Source organism: Pantherophis guttatus, chromosome 1 (assembly GCF_059756535.1).
Source record: "Pantherophis guttatus breed Tessera chromosome 1, ASM5975653v1, whole genome shotgun sequence".
Taxonomy (NCBI): domain Eukaryota; kingdom Metazoa; phylum Chordata; class Lepidosauria; order Squamata; family Colubridae; genus Pantherophis; species Pantherophis guttatus.
This window is the reverse complement of record NC_142063.1, coordinates 259,685,260-259,701,268: the sequence shown is the minus strand read 5'-3', so window position 1 is coordinate 259,701,268 and position 16,009 is coordinate 259,685,260. Positions and strand designations below refer to the sequence as shown.

Sequence of the window (16,009 nt, the reverse complement as noted above, 5' to 3'; positions counted from 1 at the left end):
AGAATAAATATTTTTCTAGTGCCAGGAGGCTACCACAATTCACATTCAGTGGGACATAGATAAAATACTGTTGCAATAATTTGATATAATGGTATATGAGAAAGACCCTGATAAAGGGATTAAAGAGATACTGCATAGGAAATGATCAGATAAGATGGGACATAGCCCACAACTGCATAATGGGCTCAGAAGAGATCTTCTCTAACTTCTCGGACAGTAAAGGAGACAACAGGAGATTTGTACCTGCACACTTGCCAGAGTGATGTTAGTTAGCCTTCTCAGGTAAACCAGACAGGAAACATGGCCAGATGATCTACTTTATTGTATGGTTACATTAACAGAATCTTGCAAATCTGAAAATACAAATCTCCCATTGTCTCCTTTACAGCTTAAGAAGTTAGGGAGAGTTCCAGTGTTGGGCTGCTGCAGGTTCGGACCGGTTTGGGTGAACCGGTAGTTCTGATGATCAGCTGGCCCTGCCCACCCGCCCCGCCCTATCCTGTCCTATATTTCCTTCTTTCTGGCTCAGCTGATTTGCATGGCACAGCTGATTTCTATGCCTCCACTGTTCTACTTACTGGGGTTGCCTTAGAAGGTAAGCAGCTGAGCTTCAAATTGCTGCATTTTGAATGCTGTACGCAAGAGCATTAGGCGTGCGCGCGCGCAAAGCACACGCAAAGCATGCGCTCACCGAACCGGTTGTTAAACCAGTTGTACCCCACCACTGGAGGGTCCCTTCTGAACTTCTTTTTCTGCCCATTGTGCACCTGTGGACTATGTCTCTTCTTATCTGACCATTCCCTAGGCAACATCTCTTTGCCCTGTTTCATATACCAACACATATAAATGGAAACAAATATACCAAGAATGGTTAAGAACTGGGTCCCTCCCTCCTTCTTCAGTTCTGATTACAGTTGATATTGTAATTGTAATCTCCCAGCATTTTGGTTTTGCTCTGACTTGCATCTATGGGATGGACTATTCCACATTATTCAGAGGCTTCTCCCACTGTTTACAAATACTATTTGTAATCCTATATATGATGAATGCAACAAACCACTTTCATCTGCTGGATGGATATGCTGGATGGAATGGAGAGCAATCTTAATTTTTTATTTTCTGGCATACTTCCATATGTTATTTCCAAGGATCTCTAAACTGATATCTTTATAGATAATGTATTGACCAAGGTCTAGAAAAGGCAATATGATTTAACAATAGATTTATTAAAATTAGATTCAGCCCTCTGATTGAAACACATCTGTGCCACCCACTAAAAAAAGCAAAATAAACTGGGAAATATGTATACATTTAGAAGGGTTAAATACTCCTTCAGTGTACACAGCATGATATGTTTAATTATGAAGAGGATGAACACGGAGCTTTCACATTTCACATGGAGCTGTGAAATGGTTTTTCCAGTGATTAGAAACAATTACTCAGAGTGATGGATGCTTAAACGTTTAGACAAACTCTTATACAGGCATGGTATAACTGTAAAGCATGTGATCTATTGGATGTTCCCTAAAGAAGGAATGCATTAATCCATTGGGCTAAGACAGATATCAGTTTATAGCAAGAAAAATGTCTGTTTAGGAATAGCAGAAAGAAGATAATATTCATCCCTGGCTCTGGGTATAAAATTTCTTATTCAGTGTTAAAGGTAAAGGTTCCCCTCGCACATATGTGCTAGTCGTTCCTGACTCTAGGGGGCGGTGCTCATCTCCGTTTCAAAGCTGAAGAGCCAGCGCTGTCCGAAGATGTCTCCGTGGTCATGTGGCCGGCATGACTAAATGCCAAAGGCGCATGAAACGCTGTTATCTTCCCACCAACGGTGGTCCCTATTTTTCTACTTCCATTTTTTACGTCCTTTCAAACTTCTAGGTTGGCAGATGTGGAACATGTAACGGGAGCTCACCCCGTTACGCAGCACTAGGGATTCGAACTGCTGAACTGCCGACCTTTCGATCGGCAAGCTTAGTGTCTTAGTCACTGAGCCACTGCGTCCCTCCATTTACCTTTTAACCCTTAAAAATAGTTAAAAAAATGAAGAACAACCGCAACTGGGAATAAGCACAATCTCTGCGTGAGTAATCTAAGTGTCAAAATGGCAGTTGGAGCAGCATTACTGAAGGCCACAATATCTATGTGCTATCAAGGCATGTAAAAAAAAAAAGACAACTGTGTTGCTGTGTTCTGCTATTTTGACTCTTCTGTCCCTCCCCACCTGGTAAATGCTACTGAACACTGGCCAACCAGAACTTCTTTTCTTTCATGAATGGCACTATTGTTGTTAGCAGACTTGCTATCCATGGTCTGGATTGATCAAATTGATTACTCAATATAAAGCTAGTTTGGTTCTACAGTGGGAAATTGCCTCAGAGGTGACATTTCTACATCTTCTCTGAGTGCAATATTTCATATTCTTCAAATGCCCAAATGAATATATCCCCTTTAAGATACTAGATTCAGGATTGTGGAATTTCAAGGAGCACTTTTAAACAGGGACTTGGGAAATGCCAAATATTGTACAACAGTGATTTAGAGTGTCTAAAAATACTTTAGCTCCTGTTCTGCCAGTCTGACAGAACAAGGAAGTAATTATAAATGACATTTGACATTTCCAGAGCAAACATTGTAATGAGTAGGAGAGGAGATTTGCAAACACCGAATGGTCCACCTTGCAGAAAAAAGAAACAGTCTTTCACTACTGCAAAGCCAGTTTTAGCTACCCTGAAGTATCTTAAACCTCATCAAAAGCATCTGAAGCTATACAAAGAAAATAAGAAATATTATGAGCTTAAATGTGGTTTAATATAGCTTTTACTTCATTTCCCATCACAATCTGATACACATATAATAGATATACTATTGTTCTCAAGGCTATTTTTTACCAAAATTCACTGCAGTTAAGTACTTGATATATTAACATGCTATTATTTTTTGAATATTATATTTTGAATGGGGGGGTGGTTTAGAAGGGAGAGGGAAATCTCACTGAACGTGCCAGTATTATTTATATCTAAACAGGCAAAAATAGAATCAGGATGTATTCATCGCAGCAAAGTTGAATCTATGAAAAGATTTACGTGGAAGAAAATCCAACATAATCTGTTTCATTGTAATGTAGTTAAATTTCACTGAGTATGAAAAGTGACTGGACAATTCCAGTCCAATAAATAACATGAGAATCCTAGTCAACACAGAAAATCAATAACAGTGCATCTCTACTTCCATTCGGTTAAGGAAAGATTAATGTTTTTTGAAAGGGACAAGTAACTAACACACCCATCAAATAAATGCAGTATTGATTGATTTATGTGCCATCAAGTCATTTTCTACTCCTGGCGATCACATAGATAGATTTTTCTCCATGAAAATGCAGATATAAACCATTCTTATTTTATCCTACTCCTGTCTAGGTAACTGTTTATTCATTTGGTAATGGAATTTTTATTCCATGTCTGCATGACACACGAGACCTACTAAATTTATGAAGATTAATTATTCCAGAGTCAGGGTAAAAAAACAAAGAACCGTTTATCAGTGTATATAGTCATCATCTCAGTCCAGAGATTCTTTATCACTTTAATTAACAGTAAAGAAGTAATAGCTCATAAATACTAGAAAAGGTCACTCCTGACATTGGTTCTGGGAAATAGTTGAGCAGGGATTAATTAGTTATTTTCATCTTTCTTTGCATGCATCTGCTTTCTCAGCACTTTTACATTTGAGGATAATGAGGAAAGTTGGAACAAGCCAAATCAAGGAAAAAAGATACCCAGTCAAATCTCTTCTCTACCAGAAAGTTACCAATTTTCTTGTCTCCTAGAATAATGCTTCCATGTTCACAATTTAGCAGTTTTACCGCTAGGTTGATGAAGTGACCTGGAAAGTTTATGAGCAAAATTATTATTTATTTATTGGTTCGATTTATATACCGCCCGTCTCCAGAGACTCAGGGCAGCTTACAATGCGTTAAGCAATAGCCTTCATACTTTTGTATATACCTGCTTAGTAGGGCTTTCGCCCCCGCCCCCCCAAGCGGTGTTCTTTTTTATACAAAGTCAGTTTATTGCCCCCACAATCCGGGTCCTCATTTTACCTACCTCGAAAGGATGGAAGGCTAAGTCAACCTTGAGCCTGGTGAGATTTGAACTTGCAGTAATTGCAGGCAGCTGGTGCTATTTAACAGCACTTTAGTCTGCTGCGCCACCAAGGCTCTTGGTATTACTGTCTACTGAGCAATTTTTGCAGACATCTCACAGCCCAAAGCTGATAATATTAACATAAAATGAATAGATTTAAAAAAAAAAAATCTAGCCAAGTGATTATAGCAAATCCTAAGCAGAGCTTTCATATCAATCTTTTTGACTTAGTAACACATCTAGAATTTTGAGAAGTTATTAAGGACACTGTTACCCAATGAACGCTGCAAGAGGAAATAACATTTTGAATCATAAAAAATCTGCTGTGATGGACAGAGTCATAAAACACCAATGTCAAATAAAAACTAAAGAAGCGAGTATATGACAGTGTTGACACCTTAACTCCAAAATACATATTCTGTTTCAGATTAACCCCAACATAGAAGCCTACAAACCAGAGATGGGTTTCAGCAGGTTCTGACCAGTTCTGGAGAAGTAGCGGAAATTTTGAGTAGTTCGGAGAACTGGTAAATACCACCTCTGACTGGCCCTGCCCCCATCTATTGTCTGCCTCCCGAGTCCCAGTTGATCGGCAGGAAATGGGGATTTTGCATAACCTTCCCCTGCAGTGGGGAAGGAATGGAGATTTTACAGTAGCCTTCCCCTGCCACGCCCGCCAAGCCACGCCCACCAAGCCAAGCCATGCCCACCAGGCCACACCCACAGAATCAGTAGTAAAAAAATTTTAAACCCACCACTGCTACAAACCTAATTCCCAGAATGTAAAAAAATAAGTGCCTTAGTCACTTATTGTTTTTTCAGTCAGGATTGATTGCCCACAAACACACTTTTCTTCTGGACCTTTCTTTTCAAAATAATGTGAACAAGTCACATTTATTGACCTGCTTTCCCAAATTCCTGAAATGTCGGCCATAGACCTTCCTCATTGCTTTCATGCTAGTTTATGCAAGATGTTGGTTACCACCTTTAAAGCGCTCCATGGCACAGGACCCGGATACCTTCGAGACCGTCCTCTGCCACCAATAGCCTCCCACCGACCAGTCCGTTCCCACAGAGAGGGTCTCCTCAGGGTGCCATCAGCCAAGTTATGTCGGCTGGCGACACCCAGGGGGAGGGCCTTCTCTGTGGGAGCCCCAACCCTGTGGAATGAACTGCCCCCGGAAATACGTAAGATCTCCGACCTCCGGGTGTTCCGCTGCACACTGAAGACCCTGTTGTTCCGCCAGGCAGGGCTGTCAATATAATAATTTTAAATTGGGGTATCTTAATTGTTGGGGTTTTAAATCGGCCAAATCTATTTAATTATTTTAATCTTTAATTATTGTTGTGTCTTGTGTTTTTAAATTGGCTGTACACCGCCCTGAGTCCTTCGGGAGAAGGGCGGTATAGAAATAAAATTATTATTATTATTATTATTATTATTATTATTATTATTATTATTATTATTATTATTATTATTATGCGTACATCACTATCTCAGCCCTATCTTCACTTTTTTCTCTTTCACTTCATGGACCACACCCAGAAGACTTGCTAGTCCCACAAAGGTTCTACTTCCAGTAACTAGATGTTATTTGGTTTTTCAGGTCTACGCTTTTGAAGAAGCATGGCATTCATAGAACTAATCAGATCTGGCCTATCCAGAGAACAGCTGAAGTGCCTTGGAATTCTCTGCAGGAATTGGCATTTGTTACCGATAACATTCCTCAGTAATAATCAAGGACACCTTGAATATTTAGAACTATACTCTCAGATGCTCCATGGTTTAGAAAAGCTAAAGATAATTGTGAATTGCATAGTAGACAAGGAATATTAGATTTAAGCTCTCTATCTATGAAGTTTCCTGGATATCCTTACTTTTTAAATTTAAAAATATTAGAAATAAGAAGGATTTGAGAATTTAAGCAAAATTCAATAATTTTTCATTTGAAAACAGTGACTTTGAAAAGAGCAGAAAAGAATACTATTGTGGTTGAAATGTTCAAAAGCCCTAATCAGGTGTGAAAAACCAGGTCCTCATTGCTTGTAGCTACGTACTAGGGTTCTAGGCTGATCCCCCTTTTAAATCTGCCCACAGATTCTGCCACTCCTTTTCCAACATAATGCTCCACAATATCTAATATGCTGGTAGCTTCTGGAATGATAGAAAGGAATGACAACCTCTTCAATTATTCTATCTTTAAAAAAGTTATTTCAGTTCCATTCTTTTCAACCATCATCTCATTAAACTTCAAAACCAAAATTAAACTATGAAAAAAATAAAAATACGAAGCAAAATATCAAGACAGTTTACTGTAATATAATTGTACTGCATTGAATTCAAACACCTAAAAGAATGTGAAGTGAACATAATTGTGATCTATCAATGTAAAAACTACTGCATGTGTGAAAGGTAACATTTGCACATGCTTCAAAAATGATTCAGAGAAGTGCTTTGGAAGATACAAGAGCACAAATTCATTCTGTTTTTCAAAACTTACAGTGTCTCGATAGGTAGAATGATATACACATCCTACAGAATGGAAGTACACTGTCATAATTTTATTTTTCTCCAGACATGCAGCCTTCCAGCAAGGAACTGCCATGGTAACAGTCAGCAGAACAAGGTTATATTGATATTTTTCTCATTTCCAATGCATATGGCTGCTTGCCAGGTCAGCACTACCACTAATTTAATTCACAGTAATGAAACTGTACGTCTAGGAGTAGCAGAGGGCATTCAATATTCAACGTATTTACAATTCGCACATATAGATTCAGGTGCAGACAGAGATTTGGAACTAAACGTTTCTTCCACAAAAGTTAAGGACTTTTGAAGAGCCCAATAAATTTTCTTGTTCTCTTTTTTAGGGAGATAATACAGTATACAATTAGGGACAGTGATGATTCTGATTGTCTCTGCCATTGGCAAGCAACAGAATAGGACTTCAGAGTAATTTATGGCTCCAGAGGTTGGGGGGAAGTCCACTTTATTTCTCCCTCATATCTGAGTGCCGTTTGGAAACAACAGTACCTAGAATGACTTTGTTGGATACCCTGCCTTAATTTCAGGACTCATCTGAAATTATAAACTTCATGATTTTCAATGTCTAGCCCAGTTTTTAAAATGTTCTCCTTGTTCCCCATTTTTAAGTAGCAAAAATGAGGAGAGTTCCAAAACTTTCAACACCTTCACAATTTTTGTGTTATAATAGTCTTAATAAAGGTAATCATCTGGATATGATTTGGCTTGGATTTGGTTTATCTGTTGCACTCTCTCCTAGCCAGAAGATACTAGTTGTGGTTAGTAAGCCAAGATTGGTTTGAATTTAAATAATAGTGTATACCTGTGATGGCGAACCTATAGCATGATTGCCACAGGTGGCATGCATAGCCATATCAGTGGGCATGCGAGCTCAGCTCCGGATGCGCCAGCTGATTTTCAAGCCTTCTGGGCCCACCAGAAGTAGAGAAACAAGTTGTTTGCTGCCTCCGGAGGGCCTCGGGGGGTAGGGAAGGCCCGTTTTTCTCTCTCACCTGGCTCCAGAGCCTCTCTAGGAGTCTGGGGAGGGCGAAAACGGCCTTCCCCATCCTTCTGGGGGGGGGGGCGGGGAAGGTCGTTTTCGCCCTCCCCAGATTTCTAGAGAGGCTCTGGAGGCTGGGAACAGCAAAAAACAGGCCTTCCGGTCCCACCGGAAATTGGCAAACAGGCCGTTTCTGGCCTCTGGAGGGGTGGGGGAAAGGACATTTTAGCCCTCCCCAGACTCCTAGAGAGGCTCTGGACCCAGGTGAGAGAGATAAACAGGCTTACCGGGCCATCGCGTGCCAGGAGTGGGGGGGGGCGCATGCGCATGGCGCATAGAATTATGGGTATGGTCATGCGCATGATCCCCCCGCCCCCTCCCTTCTGGCACGTGATGGCAAAAAGGTTAGCCATCACTGGTGTAAACAATTATTCTGTTAGCAAAAGGCACTTAGCTTTGTCTGTTGTCATCAACATGCATAAAGTTCTGCCTTGTAACTGTACCTATAGACTTTCAACTAAAGGAAGATTACCTTTTACATGAATAAAAAATAATACCGATGATGTCCTGCAGATCCAGGTTTACAATAGTAAAGAATAATCCAACTGTGTCACAAGCACAAGAGCTAGCTTTGTACTGTGGCATAAAATAATTCAATTAAGGGTCACAATCGACTCCAGAATGGCAGAGCTGAGTCAGATAGGAAGCCTGTCCTGTGAACAAGCGAATATTGACGTCTGTAAAACACTAACCTTCATCACTTCTACCTGCAGGTCCTCATTGAGAGATGGAGTCACTCTGATTGCGTTCAGCATTTGATTAAGCAACTGCTTGTCATCAGAGTCAGTTTCCATGGATACAAATCGCTCATCAGACAGTAGCTTCTGCAAAGAAAAAATGGAACTATTTAATTCCATTTGGTTCTCCCATAATGTTGTTATAAAAATAATATTTACTAGCAAATTACCTTGCTTTCCAAACCATATAACAGGGAGCAAGCTTTGGTGGAATAGTAAAATCTATTTAACGCATGCAATGCCTATCACAAGATGCAATAAGCCTCACAATTCCTAAAGGAAGTGTGAAGAGGAAAGGCCTTTATATTTCAGATAAAGCAAATAAAATCAGAAGATGAGTTCTAGCTTGGAGATGGGGAGACATTTTTACAAGCATCCAAATTAGAAGACTCAACCTTGCCAACAAGAATTAAGGATAAGTTTGCTAACCAACTGATAGAAAAATGGCAAATCTTAAACGCAAGTGCAGCATTTAATTTTGCCCTTAGAATGTACACCAATCCACTCATTCAATACTGGTCAGACTTGCATTCTGGACTTTTCTCAAAAAAGATGAATTGCTAAGTTTCTCCTCTCTTTCATCCATTCAGAGGTAGGGTTTTTTTCATCTTAAAAGCACCATAGCAATAATTGTCCCAAGATGAAACATCTGTAATCATACCTTGGGGTACCAAGGGCTTTTGTTTAAAGGATTCATTAGAGAAGCATATGAGGCCTACAGCACTTACCAGAGATGTCCTTTTGTGTAGGCTTCACAAAGTCCACCTTTCATTTAGTGAGATGAAAGACTCCTTATTGCTCCATAAATATTCACTGCAGCATTGTTCCCCAACTGGGAGTGTGTCAGTATACAACTCCCAAGAGAGCTGGCTGAGAATGCTTTAAGCAGATATATTTTGAGAGCATCAAATTCTGAGGAAGGCTATATTATAGCCAAGGGATACGATGGCTCAGTGATTAAGACACTGGAGCTCCAGTTTGAGACCTGAGTATCGTGTGACAGGGTGAGCTCTTCTTTACTTGCTAAATCTAGCAGTTCAAAAGCATGCAAATGCAACTAGATAAATAGGTACCACTTTGGTGGGAAGGTAGCAGCATTCTGTGCCCTTTGGCATATAGTGATGCTGGCCACATGATCACGAAATTGTCTTCAGACAACGCTGGCTCCCTTGGCTAGGAAACGGAGATGAGCATCACTTCCTAGAGTTGGACACGACTGCACAGGAGAAACCTTTACCTTTACTTTATAATCCCCTGTAAAGGTTTTGCACAGGATTAACCCTAATGCATAGTGTTCTGACCCAGCTCCCAAATATGATAAGTATGCTGTTTTTAACTAAACGTTCCCTTTATTAGGAGTGCCAGCAGCCCCGGCCAAGAGTCTTTCTCTCTCTCACAGCAGGATAACAAAGTCTCTAAGTGCCTGTGGAAAGTGAAGCTCGCTCCCTTTCCCCATGAAATGGTCCCAATATAGAGAGGAGTCTCCCTTGCTACCCACACTCATAAAGGTAGTCCTGGAAGGTTCGCTCGCTCTTATCCAGCAGCACACACACATACACACACGCTCTGAAGGCGCACCAACTCTCACGCCGCAGATTCCAAGAAAGAATTCCAATAAAGTTCCCGACAGGATTCAGAAGTTCAAAATATCAGTGGCTGACTGACAGAGAGATGAGCTAGGGTGGGGGCTTAATTAGCAGTGGTGGCTCTTCTGTCCTGAGGACCGGCCCATCTCCTCTGCCTTCTGCATATCCATGTTCCAGGCACCAGACCCAGCTGTTCCTCCTCTTCCTCATCAGCTACCTCCGGACCTGGGGGCTGTTGCCTCTCCATCTGGCGGCTGATGGACAGCCCAGGCTCTGTCTCTATCTCTGACAGCTCCATTCCTTCTTCCCCCTCGGAACTCTTCAATTGCCTTGATGCTAGTCCCGGCTCCCACTCCGCCTCCTCATCTGATTTGGTAGCTGGAGGGGCCAGCGGCCGACAGGCCACAACACTAGTCCTGCTTATCTTCAATATTATTTATCGGTCTGCATGCTTTTAAAGTGTATAATTAAGTTTTCATATCATTCACTTTTCCTGTCAACTTCTTATTTCACTCAATAACTCCAAATCTGGTCAAACCTTAGCCACCTACCTGCATTCCTGCTAGAGCTTGCTGTGCCAGTTTCATATTCTTGCTCTCCAAAGCCAGTTGCAGTGGATGGAGACACTTCTCCCTAGTGGAAGAGAGGTTTCTTTAGAACTCAGAATCAAGTAGCTTATATTTTTATAGTTTCTCAAAGTTTATTTTACTTGTACTTTACCCCCATTTGATCCATACATGAATGACAAAAGGAGCGAATGCAGCTATGTTGCTAGCAATATCTTCGCTGTGATCATTTGTTCAATCATAGGCAACAAAATTATACAATTCCTACAGTTATTTTCCTCTTTGGGGCCCTTTTCTTCTCTTTTTCTTTGATTGATATCAAGGAATAGATCAATAATGCATCTTAACTATGATTCAGCAAGACAAAGTTTGAGCCAGGATTTAAAGCTGAACAGAACATTCTGACAAAGAAATAAAATATCTATCTATAGTTACAGCCCCAAAATGGGTGTGCCAGAAGAAGACTGTTTGTTACACTTGAGTAGAACAGTTTTATAATGCATTTTAGAAAATTAGACGATTTTTTTTAATCCAACGGGGGTCTTCTGACTTCAAAGCTGTTGTTCTCTTCAATTACAAAGAGAAATGATCTCCTTGCCAAAATTCCATGTAGCCAGTAATTTCTGCAAAGTTCTTGAACTCTGTATAGTAATATGGAATTCCTTTGTCAACATTCGGATAGGATTTTTCTTTAATGCTTTTGCACAACACAAAAACTGTCTTGGATGATGCCCACTTTTAGTTTATCAAAACAACCCTTTTAAGAATTAGATTCCAGCTTGATATGAATACACTGCAAAAACAGCAGTCGATGTATAATAATCAAATGGAATTTTGCTCCAGCATCCTGATACTCTGTTAAGCGTATGGATAGGATATTAATATAATTTGTATTTCAATAAAGTCAATTTAATTCTCATTTTTTAAGCCGATAGTGATCAGAATTCAAATACAGTATAGTTTTCATACTTCCTAAAAGTTGGAAATCAGGTTTTTTTAAAGTCATGTATTAAGGGAAATTAGAGATAAGAATACCCACAATCTTGGTCTGTTTTTTTCTTAATACACACATTTTTAATATACATATGAAGAATAATATATTTATCAGGAAAATGCATATCAAAATAATTTGTTATAACAAAAGCATTTATTAGAAAGAAATTAATAAACTTTTACCTTGTATTTTACTAAAACATTTACTAATATACAAAATGGGATGGAACAACGTTGTATTTAAATAAATGTGAAAGCTACAGCAAATTGATTTGGAGAATCCCATAGCAGTATTGACAGCATTGTTCATATGTTAACAGAGAGCAATTCCTCCTAATGTTATAAACATAAATAATAAACAGTCTGCTGTCATTCAATGGTATCAAAGAGGTATGAAAAACAGGTAATTCATTTCATGAAACAATATGGCTCTCTTTGGCCATCAATTTTAGCTAAAAGTCTACTCTATGAGATATAACCAGGCAGAATGGGAATTTATCCATTCTTATTGTCAACATCAACGATAAACCTGGATTACTCAGGCAAAAGCCAAAAGACCCAGCATTCAAATCTCTATCCCTACTACTACAAACTTCAGTACCCTAACATCTGATTTGTGATGCTTGTAAATCCTCTTAGATATTAAAGTCTATGGGTTGGATTCGAAAGGATAATACAGATGATGATTTCTGACATCGAATATAAAAGCTAAACAAGCAACGAAGCAAAAGCAAAAAAAGTACATTCTGAACACATTTGGAAATTCTAGCTTGATTCTGCTATATTTATTGTGCCCTTAGAAACGAAAATCTCTGTTGCCACTATTATTACTGTATGGCAAATCATCTAGACATCCACCTGGCAAAGGAACAAGTAAATTCTAGTAAAACTGATGTGGTGCATTACAACTAAAATCCACAAATACATTGATTGCCAGAAGACCCTTCAGGTACAGATACAACATTTTAATGGATAAAACTGGTTTATTGGTAAACTATGGAACTAGTTAGGTTTGAAAAATCTTGAAGACTATTAGATGGAAGCAAAATGATAGAGGAAATTCTATTTTCCTGTTACCATCTAGTGGCCATCTGAAATGTTTGCCCCTATTGGACCTGAGTACAGTATTATAGTGAAATAGATTAAAAAGCACAACCTAATTCAATTAGTTCTCTTAGCCGAAGAGGTTTTAGCCGAAGCTCTGATTAATGTTATGGGACCTTCTTAATTCCCATCACAGCATTTAGCAACATTAAATACCAATTAGATACTTCTTGTCCTTATCAGCTGAAGTTTTATCACTAATCTCTTCATTCTACACTTTGACCCATCCAATGGTTCAACTAGCTCCAAAATGCTAGAGTTTGAATTTTAACACTTGAATGGAGAATAAAAAACTAAACCAAACAATTCTAAAGTAGGCAAATGAATTATAACTGTAAAATAATTCGGAACTGTAAAATGGACAAATGAATTATAGCATGAAATTTCTAAAATCCCAGCCTAGTGGTGGGTTTCTACCAGTTCGCCCCGGATTGGGCGAACAGATAGCGGCAGCAGCAGGAAGCTCCGCCCACCTGCCAGGGAGCTTCTGTGCATGCGCAGAAACATTGTGCGCGTGCGTGAGCGCGTGTGTTCCCTCAAGCGAACCGGTAATGACAGGTTTTGAAACCCGCCCCTGTCTGAGTCCACTTCAATTGACATACAGAATACAAGTCTAAGAACATATTTGGAAATGTCAATTCCTTTGAATATAATCCAATTGTAGTTGTTATTATGTCTTTAAAGCAGTGAACAATTATTTCATTCTTCTTACTGAATAAGCATCTTATTTATCATTGTGGCTATATGTACTAGGAGCAAGGAGACTCAGGTTCTACTCTACATTTAGCCATGGATTCCCATAGGGTGACTTTCGGCCAGATGCTTTTTCTCAGCTCAATTTACCTCACAAAGTTGTTGCTAGGGGGGGAAATAGGAGAAAAGATGCTATGGATGCTACCTTGAGCTTTTTTAAGGAAAAGAGAGATATAAGTCTAATAAACAATATGTAATGGATTGTCTGAATTAGTCAGATTATCTAAAGTCAGATTACTTAAAGCTTCAAACCAGTTAAAGTATTTGGAATTAAGAAAGCAGAAAGTAGAAACTGAAACAAACTTAGCAAAAATTATTTTAATGGAAGGCTAACAAAGATTACCAAATCGTCTTGGTAAATGTTAAAGCAATTGAATGGAAGCCATTGTTGATGCATGAAATAAGGACTCAGGGAAAAGAACTTCTAGATGCACAATCCTGGCAGAAACCCAGGACGAAAAACATTAGAAAACTAAAAATGAAGGAAGGAAATCAAATTGTCTTTCTATTTTTAACAACCTGAACCAATTTTACAAAACTTGCACGCAACTTCCATAGCCTTTACCCACCTTCTGCAAAAGCTCAGGCAATCCTTAAAATTGCGTATCCTACCTATTAGAGCAGAAAGATAGTTCTAAACTTAGCTTTTATTGTACAACATAACCTGCATATATAAACCAAAGCAAAAGCAACTATTGACATTCTCTTTTTTTAAAAAAAATCTACGTAATCTAGAACTACAGTATTAGAAAATGTTGTCCAAAGCTAAAGGGAATGATACAACATTTCAGAACATGATTTTTTTTCATAAGGAACAAATGCCATATGGCTAACAATTATAAGACAAATTCACCATGTAACTGTGGTGTGATAGAGAAAAATTCAGATTTCTTTCTCTTTTTTTTAATCTATTAGAGTCACAGCTAAAAAGGTCAAGAAATAAACTCATACAGAAAATAAGAAATATTGAAATAAGTTCTGCTCTCACACAAAATGGTTATATTTTTATCGGCACAATACTTCCTAGAGAAGGAAATTTCAAATGACTTAGAAGTTATTACCAGTTATGAAGTAAGCTCTCCCCTGATTCTGTTTTAATACTGATATAATAAATTCACCTATGTAGAGAGCCGATTTCATGTAGTGGTGGTTAAGACACCAGGCTAGAAATTGGAAGACTGTGTGTTTTAGTCCTGCCTTAGGCACAGAGCCAACCACAGAGCTGGGTGATCTTGAGCCAGTCAGTTTCCCTCAGCCCTAAGAAGGAGGCAATAGCAAACTTCTTCTAAAGAACTTTGCCAAGAAAACTGCAGGGACTGTCAAGGCAGTCTCTGAGAATAGGACACAATTGAACAGAAGAATATATGTGTGTGTGTGTGTGTGTGTGTGTGTGTGTGTGTGTGTGTGTCTTTTTCTTTTTTCGTAGGCTTTTATGTGCATATTCTTTCTAGCCAGGTTCCACCTACGTAAGCTAAGTTGTTCCTCAGCCCTAATTCTGTGAACTCTCATTCACAAGTTTCTGGGCTTTTTGTATCCTGCTGAAAAGCAACAATTCTGTGCTGCAATTTGGGAGACACATCTTCCATAAACGCTATTAAGTAGCCACTTTTATCAAAATAGCGGGACAGTATTTCACTTTGTTGTAGATCAGTATCAATCCAGAGAACAGTTCTGACAGGAACTAACAAAGGAAATAACAAAGAAGGAGAGCATGGAAATAACTTTTGAGATATTCTCCATAACCCAAGGCCTTCTAATCATCAGAAATATATCAAAGATATGAGCCTGAAGACAAAAATATATCTAGAACTTCATGACAGATCTCTAATGTTTGCTCCACTGCTTCTACAGTCTTAATCTTGCCACTGTTATTATCTAATAACATTTTCATGTTTCCCAAAGCTTGTACATCACTTAAGTTCATGCATGATGCATCATTATCTATAACACTATTATCATCATTATCAATAACACTATTGATCTGTTTATGGCTTAATGTGTTGCATGAACTGTGACTGAAAGCTATGGTTTATGAATAAGCCTGGCCAACATTGGTTCATTCCACACACTAGGATTAAACAATATATTAACCAAGTCATTTTTTTCCTAAGCAAGAATGAAGCATTGGTGTTTACTTTCAAACAATTTATTAGAAAGAGAGGCATAATTCATCATCTCTTCTGAGCTTTTAATTTCATCTATTTCCATTTCTTTACATATTTTGTGGCCTTTATAGACTTTCATAAGGTTTGGACCATGGGGATTTTGTAGAATTGTTCTTCTCTAATTATGGAATTACTATTACCAAAACAAGCAATAACAATGTGAATTAACAATGGCAGCACTAATTGGGATAGCACTGTAATGCACTTCACAAGGGCACTTTAAAAGCTTCTAAGTTAATACCTTCATTTCTTTTCTCCTTCTCCCATTACAATAGGTGTGATGTTCTTGTTGATTTTGGGAGCTGAGGTTTTACAGAATTTGGGGGAGAGAAAAAGAATGCCCTGGCAACTACAAACACAGTTCATCATATTT

At 38.8% G+C, this 16,009-nt stretch overlaps 1 protein-coding gene across 1 annotated transcript in view; it reads right to left on the bottom strand.

The window, feature by feature from the left end:
- The window catches only part of ARFGEF3 (ARFGEF family member 3), a 77,555-nt gene that overhangs the window by 57,639 nt on the left and 3,907 nt on the right, over positions 1–16,009 (bottom strand). Inside the window, exons 3-4 of the mRNA XM_034418897.3 lie at positions 10,607–10,688; positions 8,425–8,556 (exon numbers count right to left, since the gene is read on the bottom strand). Coding sequence (XP_034274788.2) covers positions 8,425–8,556; positions 10,607–10,688 — 214 coding nt within the window. The remainder of the gene's footprint in view (positions 1–8,424; positions 8,557–10,606; positions 10,689–16,009) is intronic.